Source organism: Sorex araneus, chromosome 9, assembly GCF_027595985.1.
Source record: "Sorex araneus isolate mSorAra2 chromosome 9, mSorAra2.pri, whole genome shotgun sequence".
Taxonomy (NCBI): Eukaryota; Metazoa; Chordata; class Mammalia; order Eulipotyphla; family Soricidae; genus Sorex; species Sorex araneus.
The window spans coordinates 37,296,625-37,321,147 of record NC_073310.1 but is presented as its reverse complement, the minus strand read 5'-3'; the positions used below and the strand labels follow the sequence as shown (position 1 = coordinate 37,321,147).

The 24,523-nt window shown below is 36.4% G+C and overlaps 1 protein-coding gene across 1 annotated transcript in view; it reads left to right on the top strand.

Annotated features, from left to right (window-relative positions):
* Nucleotides 1-24,523, top strand: part of FMN2 (formin 2) — a 330,212-nt gene that overhangs the window by 122,439 nt on the left and 183,250 nt on the right. The window contains exons 5-6 of the mRNA XM_055146884.1: nucleotides 8,407-9,953; nucleotides 11,765-11,909. Of these exons, the coding sequence (XP_055002859.1) occupies nucleotides 8,407-9,953; nucleotides 11,765-11,909 (1,692 nt within the window). The remainder of the gene's footprint in view (nucleotides 1-8,406; nucleotides 9,954-11,764; nucleotides 11,910-24,523) is intronic.

Genomic DNA, 24,523 nt, shown 5'->3' with positions numbered 1-24,523 from the left:
GGTATATAGGACAACTAGACAGAGAAATGTAATGTAGTAAATTGGGGATACCTAGATAAGTCTTGACCCCAGAGTATAGAAAGGACAGAGAAGGACAGAAATCAAGGATGGGGGTGGGGAAGAAAGAAGAGAAGGGAAAGTATTGGGGAAGCAGGGGTAAATATTCTTGTTTGTATGGGGGACATAGAAGATTGGTATATCCAAATCAGAAACTCAATAACACTGAGAATTTGAGATCTAAACTACAACAGAATTTAGCACAGAACTTTGAAATGTGCTTAATAAAGTGGCAGATGGGGATGTGAGAGGGAACATAGGACTAGTAGTCACTGGTTGATGGAAGTTGACTTGGTGGTGGGATTGTTGTCAAAATACAATATGCCTCATACCCAACTATTAATAACTTTGTAATTCTTGGTCCTTTAGTCAAATAGAAAAATTTTAAAGTTTTTATTGTGATAGGTGATATACATTGTCAGAAATATTTTCTGAAAAAAATTACTTAATTTTCATTTTGTTCATCATTATTTTTATAATAAACATATTTAGAAATAAATTACAGTTTAAATTACAGTTTAATTACAGAATTACAGTTTAAAGCTTCTCAGGGTTTAATCCCATCTTTGTACTTGTAGTCATTCCTCATGGTGTACAAGGGACCAGGTCAAGTTTAACCTTGGAGAAGCATCATCATCATCATCATCCCATTGATTGTCGAATTTCTCGAGCAGTCTCAGCAACATCTCCATTTGTCCTAGCCCTGAGATTTTAGAAGCCTCTCTTTACTCATCCTTCCCAACGATGCCACATTGGAGGCTCTTTCAGGGTCAGGAGAATGAAACCCATCATTGTCACTGGTTTTGGCATATGAGTACACCATGGGGAGTTTGTGAGGCTCTCCCAGGTGGGCAGGGAACTCTTGGTAGCTTGCCAGGTTCTTCCAGATGGAGAACTAGGCTATAAGATGTCACTTCTGGGAGCTTGGTTTTATAGTCTCTGGATGTTGGCCTTTGGTGGGATTACATGATGCCGGGGGCAGACCCTGGGTGTGACCACCTAGCTACTGGAAAATGGAAAATCTGGGTGGAAGAGGCCCAGTCCCAATCAGAGCAGGCTTGGAGGTCTCATCCCCAGGTTCCACACACCTGGGTTCCTCTGCCGGTACCTTCATGCGTGAGGCTTGTCCAAACGTGTGGAGAGGAGCCTTGAGCATGTCTGTGGCTAGGCTATGGAGGTCTTTGGCCACAGGAGCTCTGTTTGGGGCAGGGAGGGAAACTGAAGTCCAGCCCCTCTGAGGGGCCCCGGGGAAGACAGTCAGGTGAGTAGGCAAGAGAATCTCTTAGGACAAGCATGATAGCATTAATTTGTATTTGATATCATCTTTATGTCAACTCTAAATTAGTCTTTTTTTTAATATGTTAAAGCTGATCTGATGTGTCGGCTTCAGGGTTTCTGGGAAGATGATCTGTTGTCTATTAATTCAGGGATATTCAGTGTGCCCTCTACTGGAATCATTTTTGAAAAGCCCTGGGATACTCAAGAAGCGGATTTTTTAGCACAAGAAAGCTCTCACTCTTTCTTTCCCTTTTATTCTAGTCTTTAGTAGGAAATTAGAGTCTTTGTTAGTTATCAGATATTACAGCTTCACACAGTTGGAAAGCTCTTACTCTTTTTCTCTGCCTTCTAATATTCTTTTTCTTCCTATCAACTTTCTTCTTTGTTTTCTTTTTGCTCATTTGCTGTTTATTTTCAGTTGAAAAATTGGAATTTCTCCCTTCTCTCTCACCCCAAATATATTTTTTTAATTTAGGTACTGTGATTTATAATACTGTTAGACTACTATTTTAGATAGATAATATTTCAATGGGCTGGAGCAATAGCACAGCAGGTAGGGCGTTCGCCTTGCACACAGCCGACCTGGATTCGATTCCTTCGCCCCTCTTGTAGAGCCCAGCAAGCTACAAGAGTATCTCGCCCGCACAGCAGAGCCTGGCAAGCTACTTGTGGCGTATCCAATATGCCAAAAACAGTAACAAGTCTCACAATGGAGACATTACTGGTGCCTGCTCAAGCAAATCGATGAGCAATGGGATGACAGTGATACAGTGACAGAATATTTCAATACACACCAGTGTCAGCATCCATTCATCAATATCTTTTGGCTATTTCCATATCCTTCCCACCTAATCCTCCTGGTAAATTCATTAAAATAATTGATTAATAAAGCCGAGGTCACATGTTAACTGCTTGTGGTTTTGATGTACACAGTTACCTCACTTCTTCACATCCAGTGTTCAAGACCCTCAGCCAATATCCCTATGTCACCTTTGATCTACTTCATATTTTACTCCTTCTCATTCGCCCTACACATACACTATATCCCTTACTTGGCATTCTCAGTGTTCTAATCCAGGGCCAATGGCTTGCCAACATTTGGTACCTTCTATTTCTCTTCTTGTTTCTCTCTATATATGAGCAATATCATCTGGGATTTGTCCTTTTCCCTGCAACTTACTTCACTTATGATATCCTCATTGTCATTGAAGTTACAGTTAACTACATGATTTCATCTTTTTTACAAGTTCATAGAATTACATTGTGCAGTATACCACAACTTCTTTATGCATTCATGTAATATTAGACATGAGGGTTGTTTCCATAACCAAACTATTGTACCCAGTGGTGCAGTGAATATATATATATATTTCACTTGGAAATTTTTTCCATGGAGGCTGAACCACTAACAGCGAATGCATTCCTTTTTCACCATATACTTATTGATACTGTTTCCAGTTTTTTTTCAATGACACTCTCACAGGGGTGCAATATCACGTTGTCATTTTGATTTACATTTCCTTGATCAGTAATTATAAGCCTTTTTCTTTTGGACATCCATATGTTCTCTTTGCAGAAGTGTCTTTTACCTGCTTTTCCCATTTTTTGATGGCATTATTAATATTTTTGTTGCGGAGTTTTGTGAATGATTTATAAATATTTTTGATATTAGCCCTTTATCTGATGCACTGTTTTTTGTTTTTTGGTTGTTTTTTTTTTTTTTTTTGCTTTTGGGTCGTACCCAGCAATGCACAGGGGTCATTCCTGGCTCATGCCCTCAGGAATCACCTCTGGTGGTGCTCAAGGGACCATATGGGATGCTGGGATTTGAACCCAGGTCGGTCGTGTACAAGGCAAACGCCCTACCCGCTGTGCTATCACTCCAGCCTCACTGTTTTGTATTTTATACTTCATCCTAATCAGTAGGTTTTGTTTTTAAATTTTAGCTTAAATTACTTTTTGCTGTGTAAAACCTTTTCAATTTGATGTAATTCTATTGTTTATGTTTGTTTTTGTTATCTTTGCCATTGGAATCAAATAATTGAAAACATCTTTGAGAACCATTGCTAGAGAATTCTGCCTATGTATTTTTTGTAACATTATATAGTTTCAGGTATAGTAAGAAGGTCTTTAATCTACTTTGAACTAACTTTTGTGAATTATGTGTGATATGGGTCAGGTCTCCTTTTTCCCTTTTCTTGTCTTTTTTTTTTTTTAACATGTTGTGACTTTCCAGTTTTCTCAGCACCTCTTATTGAAGAGGTCTTTTTTGCTCCACTTCTGCATGTAGCTCCTTTGTCTTAGTTTAACTATCTGTAAATCTGAGGATTTATCTTAAGCTCTCTATTCTTCCATTGGTTAGAGGGTCTATTTTTGTCTGGTTTTAATTACAATAGTTTTATAGTATAATTCAAAGTCTGTAAGTGTGGTACTTCCCTACTTCTATTTCTATGATTCCATGCAAATTTTAGTAGTTTGTTTTAAGACCTTGAAAAATGTTATCAGAAATTTTATAGGATGTGCATTGAATCGCTACGATGCTTCAAGTAGGAAAGTCTCTTCAATAATATTAATTCTTCAATACATAAACATGGAATAATTTTCCATCTCCTAAGGTCTCCTCTTCCTGTCAATGGTTATTTGTCACTAAATATATGTCTCTTTTGTTGATTCCCAGATATTTTAAGCTTTGTGTGCTATTTTAAATATATTTTTAACATATTACTTTTAGGTTTCTTTCTCTATTAGATCATTTTTGTATACTGAAATATAACAAATTTTTGTGTGTTGATTTTGTAGCCTGCTCCTTTGCTATGTTGGTTTATTTTTTCTAAGAGATCTCTTTTAGTGAAATATTTAAAGTCTTCTATCTATATTATTATCTGCAGTAACAGTTTAATGTCTTCCTTCCCAATTTAGATCCTCTTGATTTCTTTTCTTATCTAATTGGTGGTGAAGATGTTAAAGGCTGTTTTGAATAACAATGGAGAAAGTGGAGATCCTTGCCTTGTGCCTGATCACAAGGTGGAGGCTTTCAGTTTTTGACATTGAATATGATGTTAGACGTGAGTTTGTTGTAAATGGCCATTTTCTCTTGAAGAATTGTCCTTTTATTCTTATTTTGTTGATTTTTAAAATTGTGAACAGGTGTTGAATAAGATTTTTAAAAAAGAATTCTTTACTGATTATTTTGGAAGAGGAACATAACATTTGGCACTGAAGGTTGCCCATATATTGGCACATGTATTATTAATTGTCTCGTTAGATGGTAACAAGCTATAAGGTACCACTATCTGTATAGGTTTGAGTGAAATGTTAAAATTACAGTAAATTTATTATGTTACGTCTTACTTTGGCATAATAGAAAATATGTATACAAGGCTTTTTCTATGTTTACCTGAATATCAATAAATATTTAATCTAATCTTATTGGAGACTATATTAATAATTACTATTCAATAACTGTGGTTACTTGGGGTCCAGGGAAGCTCAATATTAGCCTTGCACATAAGACTGGTGATATAAATTTGGTCTTTAGCACTACTCCATATGCTGAAGTGAGGTTCCATCAGCTTTGCTAAATGCTACAAGAAAGTATTCCATCTCTTATATATCACAGTCAAGTGTGTACAACTATAGGTCATTGCAGAAACAGAAAAGCAAAGGAAAGGAGAGAGGAAAAAATAAAATAATTAAATGTACTTATTATCTTTGAAATTCAGGATTTAAGTTGGTTTTAGGAATTATTTTTACTTTTTAAAAAATTTATTTTTTTATAGACTGAAAGACTTTCATGATTACATTTGAGTCATACAATAATCGAGTACCCAACCCCCCATTAGTGCCCATTCTCCACCACTAATGTTCCCAGTATCTCTCCAGCCAGTTCTCCCATTTCCGCCCCCCGCCCCCAACTCTGTGGCAGGCATATTCCCTTTTACTCTCTTTCTCCTTTTGGGTGTTAGGTTTGCAATACAGGTAAAAAGTGTCCATCATGTTTGGTCTATAATCTACTTTCAGCATGCATCTCCGGTCCTGAGTGAATCCTCCAACCATCATTCACTTAGTAGTGCCTTCTCTATCCCAGTTGTCTTTTCCCTCAGCATCAAAGACTGGCTTTCAAGCCATGAGGTGATCTTACTGGCCCTTATGTCTATTATACTAGGGTTTTAGTGTCCCATTCTGTTGCTTTATATTCCACAAAAATATGAGTGCAATCATTCTATGTCTATCCCTCTCTAACTCTTTTCACTTAGCATGATACTCTCCATGCTGACCCACTATTATGCAAATTTCATGATTTCATCTCTTCTAACAATTGCATAGTATTAGATTATGTATATGTACCAAAGTTTCTTTAACCATTCATCTGTTCTTAGGCACTCAGGTTTTTTCCAGATTCTGACTAGTGCTGCAATAAACACACAAATGCAGATATAATTTCTACTGTAATTTTTAATATCTGTGATAAATTCCCAGAAATGATATTGCTGGGTCAAGTGGGAGCTCAATTTCTAGTTTTTTGAGAAATGTCCATAATGTTTTCCAAAAAGGCTGAACTGGTCAGCATTCCCCCCAGCAGTGAAGGAGAGTCCCCTTCTCCCCACATCCATCTACACCAACACTGGCTGCTTTTGTTCTTTTGGATGTGTGCCAATCTCTGTGGTGTGAGATGATATCTTATTGTTCTTTTGATCTGCATCTCCCTGATGATTAGTGATGAAGAGCAGTTTTTCATGTGCCTTTTGTCCATTCGGATTTCTTCTTCAAGAAAGTTCATTTCATCACCCCATTGGATGTTTTCTTCTTGTGGAGTTCAACCAGTTCCTTTTATATCCTTGATATTAAACCTTGTATCAAATAAGTATTTCATGAACATCCTTTCTGATTCTGTAGACTGTCTTTGTATTCTGGTCACAGTTTCTTTTGAGGTAGAGAAGCTTCTTTAGTTTGATAGTCCCATTTGTTTATTCCTGTTTACACTTGCTTGGTCAGTGGCATTTCATCTTTGAAGATCCCTTTAGCTTCAATGTCATGGAGGGTTTTGCTGATGTTTTCTTCAATGTACCTTATGGATTCTGGTTTAATTTTGGTGTCTTTAATCCATCTTGATCTGACTTTTGTGCATGGTGTTAGATATAGGTCGGAGCCCATGTTTTTTGCATATACAGTTTTGCCAGCACCATTTGTTAAAGAGGTTTTCCTTGCTCCACGTCATATTTCTTGCTCCCTTATCAAAGATAAGATGATCATATACTTGAGGGTGTCTGTAAGGTTATTCAACCCTGTTCCTTTGGTCAGTGGCTCTGCCTTTGCTCCAATACCATTCTGTTTTCATTATTACTGCTTTGTAGTAGAGTTTGAGGTAGGGGAAGGTGATACCTCCCATTATTTTTTCCCCAAGAATTGCTTTGGTTTTCATGGGGGTTTGTTGGTCCACATAATTTCAGGAGTGTTTGGTTGAGTTATTTGAAGAATGTCATGGCTATCCTTATAGGGATCACATTGAATCTGTATAATTCTTTGGGAAGTATTGCCATTTTGACAATGTTAAATCTCCCAATCCATGAGCAGGGGATGTGTTTCCATTTCTTGATGTCCTCTTTCATTTCTTGAAATAGCATTTTGTAGTTTTCTTTGTACAGGTCCTTTACCTTCTAATTTAAACTGAATTTTAAAGGCATGATTGTGAATGGGATTGCTTTCTTCATGTCGCTTTCTTCTCTCTCATTATTTATGTATAGGAAAGCCATGGACTATTGGGTATTGATTTTATAGCCTGCAACTCTACTATTTAAGTCTTTTGTTTCTAGGAGCTTCTTGGTAGAGGCTTTAGGGTTTTCTAAATATAGTATCATATCATCTGCAAGTAGTGAGAGCTTGACTTCTACCATTCCTAACTGGATGTGCTTCATATCTTTCTCTTGCCTAACTGCTACTGTGAGTACTTCCGGTATTATATTGAATAGAAGTGGTGAGAGTGGGTATCCCTGTCTTGTCCCTGATCCATCATAGATGGAAAACTCTTAGTTTTTCCCCATTGAGGATAATGCTTGCTGTGGGCCTTTGGTAGATGGCTTTGACTGTATTGAGGAAAGTTCCCTCAATTACTATTTTGGTGAGAGTTTCCATGATAAATATGTGCTGGATCTTTTCAAATGCTTTCTCTGCATCTATTGGTATGATCATATGGTTTCTATATTTTCTTTTATTGATATGATGGGTTATGATGATTGACTTGCAAATGTTAAACCATTTTTGCATCCCTGGGATGCATCCCACTTGGTCGTGGTGAAGCTTCAGAGGATGTGTTCTTTTATATTAGGCTTTTACAGTTTCTTATGTTCGCATTTATTTTGGTGAGATTAGAATAAGCTAGTGGAGCACTGGCCTAATGTTTTTGTGACAGACAGGCTGTCCCCCTCAGAATTAGATAATGGAGATTGAGATGTGAGTCCAAAGTTCTGAAAAATGGAAAAATAACTTCGGCTTCATTAGTGGCCACCACTCCGGAGGGCACACCCCTTGCCTCCACTGTACCTGTGGCGGAGTTGGTCGCTTTGATACCTGAGCAGGATTGAAATCCCACTTCTGATGCTGTCCTAAACTTGCCAGGGAAGCACTCTGGCCTGGGTGCTTGGTGGGAGGGGGGGCATCTTGGCTAAGGGCAGGGATTCTTGTAGTTCCCTGGGTTAATTTTCTCAGGAAATTTTTCTAATATAAAGCATTTCTTATTAGACAGGGAAGATAGAAGGACAATTTATCCTGAAACAAATTGTTTAATTATTTAGCATTTTCTTCCTATTTTTCACTGACTTGGTTGTGTTTAGTGATATCATTCAATGGTTAGAAAGTAAGGGCCTTAAAATTTGAGGTATTATACTTCAATCACTTTGAAATTCCATGGTAGAAAAAAGAAGAAATAGAGAAACACTATTATCGACTTTCTGTGGAGAGATGTTTCTGGAACTATTATAACAAATGAATCTATTTTGCTTGATTTTGGGGGTGTCTCCATCCCAACTGAATTTTTTCTTATTTATATTTGTATCTGTTTTTGTTGCCTCTTAGGAAGGTTTTGACATGAAGGCTGAGGGACAGGCAACTGTAATACAGCAACTAGAACAGACCATTGAGGATCTGAGGACCAAGATAGCTGAACTCGAGAAACACCATCCTGTTGTGGACATGGAGGTGGCCAATGGCCTTCATGGGGTTCATAATGGACTAGTACCTTCAGAAGGTGTCACTCTGGAAACTCTTAGGTTAGGAGAAAAGGATGGACAACATCAAAAGATTTTACAGGCAAAGTCAATCCAGACATCACCAACAGAAGAGGCTGGAATACCGACACTGTCTTCTGGTAGTGCACTACCAGCAGGCTCTCCAAGTATGCCTGGGAATGAAGACAGAGACACAGCTGTGCCCTCCTCTTCTGGACCTCAGACAAAATTCTGTTCAGAGATTTCTTTGATTGTCTCTCCAAGGCGAATATCAGTACAGCTTGAGGCACATCAGGCCATTCAGCCTCCATCAGCGATGCCCCTTCCTCAGTCTGACGGTCCAGAACTGAATGGATCAGAGCATTCCCAACCTTCTCTTCAGAATGAGTTTAAAATCAAGCACGAACACTCTGTTTTCTCCTCCCTTGAAAGCAGCCATCATGTACCATTTGCACCACCTCTGCCTTGCACAGAACCTTCTGGCTCAATACTTAGCTTGGAGGCAAGCATGACAGCTCCCCCACCACCTCCCTCTCTCTGTACCACAGGACTTGCTTTGCCTACTACACAAATCCCCCCACCTCCTCCCCTGCCTGGTACAGAACCACTGCCTCCCGCACCCTTACCTTTGTCTAGTGAGGGAATACCTCCTCCCCCACCTCTTCCTGGAGTGGGAATACCTCCTCCCCCACCTCTTCCTGGAGTGGGAATACCTCCTCCCCCGCCTCTTCCTGGAGCAGAGGGAATACCTCCTCCCCCGCCTCTTCCTGGAGTGGGAATACCTCCTCCCCCGCCTCTTCCTGGAGTGGGAATACCTCCTCCCCCGCCTCTTCCTGGAGTGGGAATACCTCCTCCCCCGCCTCTTCCTGGAGCAGAGGGAATACCTCCTCCCCCGCCTCTTCCTGGAGCAGAGGGAATACCTCCTCCCCCTCCTCTTCCTGGAGTGGGAATACCTCCTCCCCCGCCTCTTCCTGGAGCATCAGGAATACCTCCTCCCCCGCCTCTTCCTGGAATGGGAATACCTCCTCCCCCGCCTCTTCCTGGAATGGGAATACCTCCTCCCCCTTCCCTACCTGGAGCTGGGATTCCTCCACCACCCCCATTGCCAGGTATGGGGATTCCAGCTGCTCCTATTCCCCCCCACCCTCCTGGACCCGGCATTCCACCACCTCCTCCACCCCCTCTCCTTCCTGGATCAGGCCCTTCAATCTCCCCACAAGTTGGGAGCAGCACTTTATCAGCACCACTAGTGTGTGGATTTCTTCCTCCTCTGTTGCCAACTGGTTTATTTGGACTAGGAATGAGTCAGGATAAAGCAAGTAGGAAGCAGCCCATAGAGCCTTGCCGGCCAATGAAACCTCTTTATTGGACAAGAATTCAGCTACATAGTAAAAGGTAACATGAACAAGAACTCTTCTTTACACAGTTTGTGGATCAGAGGTTAATGTTTTCTTTTAAAACGTGGGGAAATTATAATATCATGCGTTTTTAAGTACTAGTCTGAAATTTATCTGTAGAACTCATTAGTATTTAGGGAAGCGATTGGTTATTTAAAATTTTAGCCTTGTCTCTAGAAGTATCAACGGAATATAATAAATTATATATATCACTGTATAAGGTGTACGGTAGTTGTTGATCTATCTTTTAAAGATAGAGTGATATATTTCTCTTATCACATGCTCTTTTGCAGAGTCTTACTGCTACTTACATACCTGGATAAGGTGAAACTACAGTTAATGTGAATGCGCCTTTGAGAAGATAAGCCAGTACATATAAGCAAAAACATTTGCAGCCATATTATTTTAACATGCAAATACTTATATTTTACTATTTTTTTAAATTTTCATTTATGATTAAAAATTAAAGTGTTAATAAATCTTTAGACAGACTGTCTCTTGATGATGTTTTTTACATTCCCTTTGGATAGTAGCCTCCTTTGGCACTATCCCATTTTGTTTGCTGTACCTTTTTCATCAAAAATGAGCTACAAATCCACACCCTATGTGTGAAATGTTTGGGGAATGTCACATCTATAGATGTTTTGTGACAGTATGAAGCAATAAAATTATAATTGGGGGGGCTGGAGCGATAGCACAGCGGGTAGGGCGTTTGCCTTGCATGCGGCCGATCCGAGTTCGAATCCCAGTATCCCATATGGTCCCCTGAGCACCTCCAGGGGTAATTCCTGAGTGCAGAGCCAGGAGTAACCCCTGTGCATCGCCAGGTGTGACCCAAAAAGCAAAAAAAAATTATAATTGGGGATGATATTTATTAAAAATATTCTCAACAGATGTGCTTATGTCCGATTCCTCATTCATGAATATTTTAGAACTTATGTTCCTGCCCTTCTGAAACTCTGGTGAGAAAGAAGGTTGTAATCCTACTGACCTTCCTTGTTCTAAGTTTTCATGATTTCTTAATTTTTTGTGAGTGCTAAGACTTGCATTTGTTTATTTATTACTAAAATTTTTATTGAACCATTGTGAGATAAATAGATACATTTACAAATTTCTTCATGATTGGATGGCTTGCATTTGAATTAAGATATTTGCCAGCATTATGTTCACTTATTATATAAATTTTCTATTAATGGATTTATATATTGGGGAAAGAGTCTATGCTTTGATTATTTCTAAGATTATTCGCTCTTTGTGTAATTTTTATATCACATATACACAGATCATCAAGTCAAATTATCCCTAGACTCATTTTCCTGGATATATTATTTGAAGTTCTTCTGTTTTGTTCTTTTGCTCTATTTTTCTCTCCTTTTAAAAATGAATATACAAAACTTTGGTAATGCTAGCTTTATCTTTAGTCAACTAACAGTGGGGTGATGTGAATAGTGTCAGAGATGGAGGATACCATTTTTTCAATAATAAATTGGTGCATTTAAAGTCCATGAATAATTACGAAAGAGTGTGTGTCAAATTGGAATTTTAGGATATAAAACATTTTAATTGAGAGGAGTTACACTTTTGTATTATATTACATTAACTTAGAATTTTTTCTGACCAAGTCTTTATAACTTAATGATGTTTTAGAGAAAAAGTATTTCTGCCTCATTGCATTTTCCTGTCTTCTTTATACATTTCTTGACTTCCTCTCATTTTTTTCCTTCTGTTTCTTCCTTTCTATTTATTCTCTTTGTTTAGTTCAGTATGATCGTACTTTCATTGTTTTTGTTTAACTTTGTTTAACTTTAGAGACACCAGCACTTCACTTATTTGGGAAAAAATTGAAGAGCCGTCCATAGATTGTCATGAATTTGAGGAATTATTTTCCAAAACTGCTGTAAAAGAGAGGAAGAAACCTATTTCTGACACTATCACAAAAACCAAGGCTAAACAAGTGAGTACTTCTATGTTTTCTGAAATTAGATAGTGTTTGGACTACATATTATCTTTCATTAGAAAAAAAGTTGAAGTAGTTTTCTGGGATGATAACCTTCACAACCTATAAGCAAATAGTTTTAGTACATATTTAGTACACATTTAGTACAAGTAAGACTGTCTCAAACAAAACAGTACTAATATTCTGACTGTTTTGTAGTCAGAGTACATATTTTAAAAACATCAGCAATTGCTTAGAATTAGTTGTCTAGAAATAATTAATCTCTTGATTAAAATCCTTATGAGATGCAGTGGTGTTGATGGAAATGAAAGTTAAGAGTAAGCAAGGAAAATAGGTAAGCAAGAAGGAATTGGTACTTAGTAATTGATAGTGTATACTATATTTTATTGCATTATTGCTGAATTGGAAACTCTTTAGAACCCTGCTGAGCAATCACACTGTACTTTAAACATAATCAAAGAAAGTTTTTGTATTCAGTTTTATTATTGTGCTAGAATCTTTGATCTACCTGGTGACCACTTAGTAATGAAAACCAAAAAATAGTCCTTAAAAAATTAATTCCAGGGAGCATTTTTCAACTGGTAATAATAGTAGGCTCCATCAGGAAATGGAGTAAATTTTAAATGTGTCATTCAGAGCTATAAAGTGAACTCAAGATAGAAGGTCTTTCTTTTTAGTCTCTATCCTTCACCCTGAATTGGGCATGGCTATATTTCTTAAATTTTATGCAGGTTGGGGCAAAAGTCATAGAGGCAAGAGAACGGTGAGCAGCTTAGCTTTGGTGGCCCATTAGAGATACTGGTCCAGTCGTGAGGCTGGACTTTAGTGATAAAGGGGTAGTGGCTAATGATAATTTCTTGAATTTTGCTTCTGATATGGACGTTATCATCCAATTTATGACTTAGAGTTGTTTCCATTGATATTTGTTTCAGAGAAGAATCTCATACTAGACAGATGCTATAGAATCCAGCAAGAAGGATGCTAGATAACTGGGTGGTTGGGCTGATTAATTGCAAGCATTTCTAATAATCTGGGAATTATTATTTACCTCAATATTGTGTAGGAGAGATTTTCAAAGCCATTTCTAGTGTTTACTAGAAATGGGTGGTGATTTTAAGTTAGTGACTATATAAGTTATATAAGACACTATAAGACTGAATAAATAAGTCCACATTTCTCAACTGGGGATTAGGGATCATTCCCCTCCCCCAGCTTGGTTCCCTATTATATTCTAAGGAATCAGTGGAGAAAATTATGTAAATGGTAGGGAGAGGGAGACACACAGTATGAGTCTAGTGATTCACTAGTAAGACTGGAGGCCTCAGGAAGGAAACAAGATCAGAAGGGATCCATGGGCTGAAATTATTTAGAATAATCCAGCTGATGGAAGAGATGTGATTTAATAAATATTAGTTGCTATTCGATATAATGATTAGAAATCAGAATATCATTAATATAATTACTAATACAACTAAAAAATAAAAGAATAAGGGAAACCAGGTTTCTCTCTGATAGAGACAAATGTTAAAAGCAGCAAACTTTACTACAGTACAGTTAAGCAGAGTTACTATATCTCTTCTTGTGGAGTTTCAGATATAGAAAAGCTCTCTGAGCAAGAAGTAGAAACACTAAAAAATTGTGAAATAGCCAGCATCGTCACATGAACAGCAGGCAGGTGTGTTGTAGGATGCCTCTTGTCCTTGAAACAGATAGTCAGAAAAACTATGACTTTGATACTTTTTTAGCATGTATTTCTTATTAGCACAGATAAGAAAGACATTTCATGTTTCCTAAGAGTATAGAAGTCCATTATTTATTTGACAAAGTATTCTTTCCAATTTACTGTTTATCTCAAAAACCTAAAATTCAGCTAGGTGACTTTCTTTGCATAAGAATAACATATTTGTCCTAAGCATCATCTTAATACATTCATATTCACTCTCTCATGAGACTGTTTCACAAATAATGGATAAGAAACTGACACAGTTATAATTTAAACTTATCCGAGGGCATTACTCTTGACCATCAGGTTGAATAGGGCTTCTGGAGCAGCCTTTATACTGATTTCTGATAAACTTTTAAAAAGATCTCTGTAGTCTGTGTCTTGGTTATGAACTCGCAATTCAGATCTTTTGAAGGAATAAAACATTTTTTTCTATGTAGAAAAATTTCTATTATGATGTTCATAATTGCTGAAGAAGCTTACTTTGACTTTGTTATAAGTGGAAGAAAAATATATCCATTTCATCTACCCGAGACATATAAAATTTTGCTTAAGGAAAGTGTATATTTGGAACACATGCAAATAAATTTATACCATTTTATGTGAAAACTGTACATATTTTATGTATACTGCTTTTTATTGTATACTGATTTTATGTGTAAAAATTGTGATACCTCATGATTCATTTTCTACGAAATTAATAGCATTTAATGCTGAGGCATAAATTTATTGAGGTATCTCAAGCAATTCTTCATATATACAATGGAAGCTGTTTTTCTTTAAATATTTAAGAATAGTTAAACAGTTTTCTGTGATCTGTCTGCTTGAAAGTAAGACTGGGTTCGATAAACTGGTATATTTTATTTTATTTTATTTTATTTATTTATTTATTTTTTGCTTTTTGGGTCACATCTGGCAATGCTCAAGGGTTACTCCTGGCTCTGCACTCAGGAATGACCCCTGGTGGTGCTCGGGAGACCATATGGGATGCTGGGAATTGAACCCGGGTCAGCTATGTGCAAAGCAAATGCCCTACCCACTATACTATTCCTCCAGCCCCAAACTGGTATATTTTAAATGAGACAGCTATGCTGTTTTTACTATTACAAAAGAGATGTTTTTAGTATGATAAAGATTTCTTATCTACTTGGCTCCAAATCTCTAGCATATATTTTGTATATATGTGGAAAACCTTCAATTTTTAGAACTCCTTTCCTTCTAGGAATCTAAGACAAAAACATATTTTTTCATTGAATATATTTATGTTCTCTGATGGGTTCATAAGGAGATTAGCTGAGAAGGTATATGAGAGTTTATCAGAATATGATTTGCTATGGCTCCCTTAACCAGATAACTGTGGCATTTTTACATGAAAATTATATATTGAGTTTCTAACTTCATGGCAGTAACCCTAAGAAATCAAGAGGAAAATAAAAATCCAACCTCCTGTGATGTCCATGTTAAACACTGGTGAGCTAATAAATATTTCGCCTAATCTTATTTTTGGGAAAATCCCATGATTAATACTATTGGTAATGAAATTAAGTCAACTCAAGATCTTTAAGTTTGAATAAAAATTAAATTTTACCCAGCTTTTGGGTAGGAAATGAAAAGATTTACTTTAGAGTTATTTTGGTAACAAGAGTTGTGTGAAAAGTAGTTTCTGGCTAATCTATATTTTATTTTATGTTTTAAAAATTTAAAAATTTTATTTTCATAAAATTGTTCACAATAATCCCACCACCACCCAAGCCTGCCCCATAGGCAGATGTTAAATAATTTATTTTGTATTGCTTGTTATGAATAGTAAGAGATATTGTGGGCAGCATGGCCATAAAAGTGACTGTGCCCTCCTGGAATTCTAAAATTTTTTATTATTTGGGGTCCAGAGGCATCTCTGCAGTGGGCTGCTCTCTTCTGAGCTTATTTGTGAGTCTCTGGATCATGGCCATTAATGGGCATAAGTGGCTCCCAGAGGCAGTTTGTGGAGTGACTACCAGGAAACTGGAAGAGTGGGGAGATGGGGGGGGGGAGGTTGCTCATCTCCGACTCTGTGTAGCCTGGAGTTTTTAGTCACTAGTCCCGCATACCTGGGTCTTTCAGCGGATTTATGCTCTGGACGAGCCTGTGAAGGTTGGCTGTCAGTGTGGTGGCAATTGGGTTCTGGACGTTTGCAGATGCCAAGGTTCATTTGGTACAGGTAGAGAGACACACCTGTCTAAGTAATCTTTAAGTTAACTAATGTCATACTCAAATATAGTTTGATAAACAACCTGGTAACAGCAACTGGAGCCATAGCAGCAGACATAGTAGTAGTATTTACAGTAGTTGTTATAGTAATATTTGTAGTCATAGTTATAGTCCTTATCATAACTGTGGTAACAGTCATAACAGCAGCACTAGTAACTGTAGTAGTAATATTAACAACAATATGTTTAGATTAATTTATTTGCTATTGTCCTCAGTACAGCTGACCTGCATTTTGATTAAAGTTCTCAGATAATAAAGTTCTCAAATAGACCTTGAGTTCAAATGCTAGCCCTCTGGATTCAGATCCTAGGTTCTGAACAGGGGCAAGGTTTTGGGCCACACTGAACAGTATTCAGGGGCTCCTTTTGGTTCTATGCTCAGGAGAGACTTCTGGTGTTGTTCAGGGTATCATAAAGTGCGGCCAGGGATTTGAACTTGGGTTCACTGTATTCGAGGCAAGTTCCTTATCTTTTTTTTGTTTTTTTTTTTACAAGCCTGTGTAATGTGAATATAATTTTTTTAATGACTTAAATAGAGTATTTTATTTTTATGGAGACAAAATGAATATTTTAAATATTTTTATTTTCATATTTGATTAAATATGATAAGTATTTAAATGACTGAAGTTACACTTATGAAATTGTAAGAAAATACTTTTGAAGCCTTTCCATATTCTAAAGGATCTATGCAAGTACATAAATTATAATGCTACAATACATGGCATTTTGCCAGTTAAATAAAAGTTTATTTGAAAGATGTGAGTTTCAGACACAGAAGTTTCTGGAAGCAGTAAAAATGAGTGTTGATTTGCTTGTGTGGCATATAAATAGTGGTTAGAAGCATACAACCACTGTGGTTAAATCTCACAAAATGTTAGGTGATGATACTTTTTATTCACCCCATGTGACACAAAAAGGAGCCGTATCTTTTTATATACACCAAATAAATAATGTCTAATCATGTTTAAGGGATTTGTAAAGTAACATACTACTCATAATGTAAATTTGTATACAGAAGTTAAAGTCAATAGAAATAATCTGATATTTAAATTCATAACTGACATATGTATAACAATACAACACGAATCTTTTCCTGGGTTTCTCTTGTTCTCTTCATCAGATTACATAATCCTTCCAAAGAATGGGGGAGAAAACATGACTCATTGTACTTACATATTTGTTGGGTATTAGCCTCTGGAAATAATAATTAAAAATAGATAGTTAAATTTGCTACTTATTATTAAGAAAGTTAATAAGATTTGTTGGAATTCCCAGTTAGTGGTATTATAAACATTAGACAATTTTTTAATGTTTCAGTATTTCCTTTGTATTTGCTGACCTAACCTCTAAGTTTTTAATATTAAAATTCATAGTAGCAATAGAAAAAATATTATTATTGAAATATTATTGAAATATTTCTATATTAGAATGTTTAATGTAATGCTTCTTAGCTTTTAAAAAATTTTTTTATTGAATCACCATGAGATAGTTACAAGCTTTCATGTTTGGATTACAATCACACATTGATCAAATACCCATCCCTCCACAAGTGCACATTCCTCACCACCAATATCCCTGGTATAATCCCCCTTTTCCACTCTCCTCCTACCTCGATGGCAGACATTATTGCTTAGCTTTCTTACAAGAAATAGTAAAGTAAAATCCTGAATGGATTTAATAATCTATTAAAAGGATTCTTACTACTGTACTATGTTGGCATATTGGGAAATATGTATACATATGGAAAATATTATCTTCATTGATATAAAAATTTTTCTTTGTGATATTGATATGTCAAAAGGGGGCTATAAACATATTATCTGTAAATCTCTTTATCATTCCTATTTATTGCAATTATTTATTTTTAAATTAATTTTTGTAATAATCAATGGATAATGCTATGCTCTTAGAGAGGATGACCAAATGATAAACTGAATAGCAGAAGTCTAGTTTTATTTTTCTTTTTGTATTGGTGTCATCCTTTCCTATTGGCGATGGCAAGAGTGTACTTATGTTGATTTGAGCATTTGTATTTTTATTTTACATTGAAGACTCAAAATTAAAGTCCAAAATTCCAAATATTTTATATCTAGGCAGTTTAGATTTGTTTGGGGGATACATAATAACACATGTGGTGCTTTGTAACTTGTAAAATAACATCTGTCTTTAATAGAATGCATTCCTATTGCAAGCCTTAAAAATGTATTTACATAGAAAACCACATCAAAATACAAAACTATAATTAGACAAACATAGGTTTTGTGGAATCTGGATTTGTTTTAGATGTTGAAAGATTTATTATTTTTTGAAGATGCTATTCCTATAACTATTTGTAGAGCATGCCCAATCAATTCAAAGAATGCAACAATAATAGCCTCTCTTAAAATTTTCTTTCAGCCAAAAAATTATTTTTATACTTCTAAGTAATGTAACTGTTCTCCCAATAATAGCATAATAAAAAGGAAATGTAGTTAGGTATATTGTCCTTGACCATGCTATATTATCTATTAGGGAAATTTTATTTGATTTATTGCACATTGAAATTGCACAAAATTTAATTATGATGTTGAAGATTCTTTTGGACTTCATGTTTATATACTATGATTTTGTTGAACTAGATAGTTAAAAAAGGGATATTCACTTTGAATACCTGTGATACTCTGGTTTTCATGGTTTATAGGAATTGAAGAAAGGGTTGTTTGAAAAATTTATTCAAGAATTATTGTGATTCTTAAATAGAATATGGTTACCTGTGAGAAGTAAAAGTCATCTCTGTCAGTAAGGAAAACAATAAAATACTTTTGGTCATTTAAAAATATAAATTCTAGACTGATTACGGGACAGGTTTTCAATACTTCCAAAAGGTGTGGAACAATGGCTGCAGAGAGGCTTGACAGAGGAAAGAAAGGGAGCACCAAGATACAATTCCTTTTCCTTGATCTCATGATAGGTTGTATTATTTTCTGCAGGAAGTACATCAAAGAAAAAAACTAGTATAATCAGAGAGCAGAGAGCTTATCTCAAGGGTTAGTTTATTATTGAATAAATTATGATATATAGTATTAAGTACTTTGAATGATTAAATTTGAATTATTTCTCAATATTACATTATATATTTGAATTTGAATTATTTGAATAAATTTGAATTATTTTTCAATCTTACAATATAGTGCATACTATAACTTAGTTAACTACGAAGTTTAACTACTAAGAGGTTAAACAGAATGTTGATTGGACTTAAGTGAGGCTATGAGGAGTAATAGAACTTGTATATTATTTTAAAATGGAGAAATGGCATAGGAATGAATTTTGAAAATCATATCATTACATAATGTTTTTCTTGTGATTTATTTAACCATAGTAAAGCAGTAGTAAAGCAGTCTTTGTGTTGGAAGCATTTGAGGGTTTCAGGAATGCAGTTGCAGGTTGTTATGAATAGAGTTGAATGTGTTTCCTTCTCATATTGTTAGCGAAAGTCCTCAGGCTTGCTATTGTAGACACGAGTAATATGGAATTCAAATCAATTAAATTTGAAGTTGATTATGCCATCTTGGTCAAATGTCTTGGTCAAATAGTCAAATGTTTGTTTCTTTACCATGGACAGCACCAGAATTTTGGATTACTCCAGATAATTTTATTTTTTCATTTGACTAAGTAGTTACAGTTATAATAATTGCTTTTTGCCTATTGAAAGTGATGCTGGTGACATTAGTCTGATTACTCCTAGTGCACATTAGTGTGGCTTAGTTGGAAAATAGTTTTGGTTGCAAAAGCTTAAGACTTAAAAGAAAAGTTAGAATTATCTTTAAAGTTAGTAGTCTTATTTATGTACTAAAAACTTTTAAAATTTAGATCCAGAGAGATAGTATAGTGTGTAAGTTACTTTTGTGTTGCATGTAGCCAAACTTGGTCTGATCAAGATTGCACCACACCACAAATGAACCACCGTGTCACCAAGAGTTATTCCTGAGCCAGGAGTAAGCCACACACACTCGAAGTCGTGTCCCAAAATGAAAAGCCATAAACAAAACAAAAAATTTAAATTTCTTTTTTCAAATCATGTTCATATAAATATTTTTGCATATAAATACAATTAATTGTTAAATATTAACATATGACTTTAAAGTTCTAATTTTTAACTAGAAATTATATTTTAAGTTTTACTTTACTAGTTACTTGGAGCAAGACTTCTAGAAAAAGCAGGGGTTTGGCAGGTTTTCTAACACAAGAACAGTTTAACTGGTTAAAATTATAACAAAATACTCATCTAAAAGTCCCTGGAAATTGTCTTAAGGGCATACAGGAAATGAAGGAAGAAATCATTTAAGAAAATCTACTAAGACTCAGTGAGAGCAGTGCGAGTCTGGCATCTGTGCCACAATCCACTCCATGATCAGCTACCCCAACTTTGCATTGTTGAAGTGTTACCTAGGCATATGAAATTAAGAAGATGGGGATATCTCCTCTTATTCTGTCTTTGTAATTTTTTTTGTCTGTTTGTTTTTTGAGCCATACCTGGTTATATTCAGGAATCTCCCCTGGCAAGTTTTGGGGACTATATGTGGTGCCAGCAATTGAACTCAGATCAACCATGTGTTAGCCAATTACCCTACCCACTATACTATTGCTCTGGTCCCAGTGATTTTACCTTAGGAGAGTCAAGATGCTGACATTGCTAATTTCCTCAAATCCCTGTTGTCAATTCTGTATCCCATGCAGAGGTGCAATTTTGGGGGGACTGGAAGCTGTGAATATGCCCTGGGGTAAAGAAATTATAGAGAAAAATCTCAGTAGTTTCTGGCTAAATAGGAGTATGTGTGGGAATTGTGTATATTCCCAGACACTAAGAAAGGTGTCCACTACACACATGCAGTAGTGTAGGTGAAATGCTAAGTAGTGAGCCAGAGAGATAGTACAATGGGTAGGGCATTTCCTTGTACACAGCTGACTTGTACACAGGTGTGATCACTGATATCCCATAGGCTCCCCAGAGCATCTCCTGAAGTAATTTCTGAGTGCAGAGCCAGGAATAACTCCTGAGCATTATAAATTGTGACCCCAAAACAAATAAAATAAAAGCTAAGTAGTCAAGGGAATAAGGATATTAAAATACTGTTTTTGTTTCAGTAAACAGATCCTGCTTACCCAGAATAATTTCTATATAGCCAGCTAAAAGATAAAAACATGGGGGAAGAATGTATATTTGAACATTAGGTTGTACACAGCAGTGAAACAGACTTTGCTCAATTAGTCTAAATTAGTCTAAAAACAGATTAAAACAATAACAAAAGCAACAATAAAATAATAATGATAACAAATAACAAAAACAATAAATACAATAGACTCTAGGATTAGGGAAGGTGAAATCTGAATACTTACAGAATGATTACAATATGTTATATGAAATGCCCATTTTTTAAACAACAATATAAGATATACAAGCAAATACACAAAAAAGTGTAACTCACATATAGAAAAGTAAACAAAGAGGCAGCAGAAATATTGAAACACATTCACAGAGACCGAGACACTATATTTAAAAGAACTAAACTTCAGGTCATTCATTTCAAATATCTCCAGAGAACTAAAATAATTTGTTTCTAAAAAATACAGAGTCTCCAAGTTTCTCTCCCTTTCTAGGATATTCCCTTCCTTTTTGGTGTTTCTGTGTAACTATGTGGAGCCTCTTTGGAAATGGATCTTATGGACTGTACAGGGGGAGAATATAGTGGCTGCCCACTGAGGAAGCCATGCCCTCTGACTTTCTGATCTGCCGGTGGGGCATTAGCAGAGTTACATGCATTTGAATCCCACAAATTAGAAGACTAGTGGTGGGAAATGTACGCTGGTGGAAGGATAGTTGTTGGAACATTTTATATCTAAAACCTAGTCATGAATAACTTCGTAACTGTGTATCTCACTTTGATTCAATTAAAAATTAAATTAATTGGGACTGGAGCAATAGCACAGTGGGTAGGGCGTTTGCCTTGCAAGCGGCCGACCCAGGTTCGAATCCCAGCATCCCATAAGGTACTCCGAGCACAGCCAGGAGTAATTTCTGAGTGCATGAGCCAGGAGTAACCCCTATGCATCGCTGGGTGTGACCCAAAACCCCCCCCCAAAAAATTAAATGAATTAAAAAATTAAAACAAATACAGAAGCTATGCATGGTGATCATCAAACTGAGATCATAAAGAGAAAAATCATAAAATAATTATAAAAACTATAATAGCCAGAAATTTTATGGGGTCCAGAGAGATAGAACAGCTGATAAGGCACTTGCCTTGCATGTGGCTTACCCAGGTTTGATCCTTGGCATCCCATATGGTCCCCCAAGCATCACCAGGAGTGATTCCTGAGTGCAGAGCCAGAAGTAACCCCAGAGCATCACTAGGTATTGCCCAGCAAAAACAAAACAAAATACCCCAAAGTTAAAAATAAGGCTGGCTGGTTTTATAATTGATTTGTGGTAGCAGAAAAAAATTAATATGAAGATAAATGATGAGAGTCAATAATTTTGAGTAGATAGAAAAAATGTTAAAAACACAGAAAAGTGTGCAATCAATACTACTGAGTGGCCATTGTACATGAAAGGTGTGTATTGAAAAGAAAGCAGTCAAATAAATTTTAATATATATTTGAGATTTGATAAAAACCTATATATATATATATATGTACAATTTCAGTGAAATCCAGACAACACTAGGAGATGTATGCCCCAGTACATCTTCATCAAAATGTTGAAAGAAAAGTGGGAAAAGCTTTAAAAATGGAAGAAAACAATTGATTATTTACAATGAAACTTTAGTAATGGCAGACATAGTAGAATTAATAGAAAGTAAGTGGGCTTTTGGGTAGAATACTAAAAGTTTTTAGTGGAAGCAATTAACTTCAAATCTTATAACTACAAAACATATTGTCTTTTCAGCCAATTATTTTTTGCACATAAAAAACCAGTAGACTTGTTTGTAATTTTTTTGTTTTTAGATTTTTTTCCCTTAAATGTTTAAGACACCATGAGTTACAAAGCTGATCACAAATAGAGTTGTTTCAGCCATACAGTGTTCTAACACAAATCATACCACCAATGCTTCTTTCCCTTCACCAGTGTCTTCAGGTTCTTTCCAACACCCTAGCCTGCCCCATTGGCAGGATGTAACAATTTTATTTCATATTAATTTCTTCGACACTGGCTTGAGACACGGGTTCCCATGACGAATGGTGTGACAACACCCTGCTGGTCTTCGGACACATCAAGACTTTGCACGAGATTTAGATGCAGTTAGATGCAATCACGAGGAACTGCAGTAGACATCTGATCGGTGGACTGTATGTCAAGTCTTGGAGTCAGGGCTTGGAGATACAAAATTAATTCACTTACCAATATTTGAAGGATGCGTCAAGAAACTGGAAAATAGGAATAGGAATGAGACTTCATTTTTATTCCATGTCCTATTATTTGAACATGCTACTAGGCTAACCTTATACTGCCTTTGCTGAAAAAAGGGACAAAGATTTATACAGTTTCTCGGCCAGACACCTGGCCCACAATTGAGAAAGTTAGCAATCTTAAAAGGCTTTCAAGAAGAGTTATTTCCAAAGCTATATACCTAAAAATGTCAAGTGGATTTTCAAAGTTAAAGGTAAAGACTTTTCAGGCAAATCGTGAGAGCAAAGGCCAATGCAGAAGTTAGAAGTTTGATGTGATTACAACACATGGAGAACAACCAGCTAAGACTGAGCATATATTAAAGCTAAGGGACATGAGAACAAAGAACCTCTGCCTGCTAACACCAATCTCTGGCGACCCAGGTGTCACACCCATAAGACCCACCCTGCCGTTGCCAGATAAATTCCTCATCGGCCAACCTCCACTACCCAACTGCCGCAATACTCCAGGCTGCCTTCTGGACCTTGCGACAGACCATAGACACTTCCTACCATTTTCCATCATTACTGCACCATATTTGATGAGGTTCAAATATGGTGTGAACCATTGTAACATTTATAATGGCGCTTAGAGGCCACTCTAAAAACCTCCATCCATCTCAGAGAGCCCGGCAAGCTACCGAGAGTATTCCACCTGTACGGCAGAGCCTGGCAAGCTACCGTGGCATATTCGATATGCCAAAAACAGTAACAACAATGGGCCTCATTCTCCTGACCCTAGAAGAGTCCCCAGTATGGCTGTGTTAAGGAGGTCAAACTAGGAGAGGCTGATAAAATCTCAGGGCTGAACTAGACTGCCAAAACAAAGAAGGACTAAAACGACTGTTTCCACTTTTAACACATGTATGCTGGCATCAGAAGCATCCATTAAGGACCTTATGGTGCAAGCACGGAAGATCAAGTACTTCATTGGATTGACTAAGATAAGAAAGCATCGAACACATCATGCAATTTTTGACACTGGAGAAGAACTGTTCCACGGAACATGTGATAGTAGAGGCGTTGGTGGTGTCGGTGTCCTTGTCAACATGAACTTGGCCATGAGCATTGATTCATTCGCATGCCTAGCAACTTGAATGGACACTTATGTTTGAATAGATGTGTCTCATTGCCGGCACTTTCTATCTTTGTCATTTACACATCAACATGCAACTACAACAAAGAAAAAATTGAGAAATTCTATATAGAGC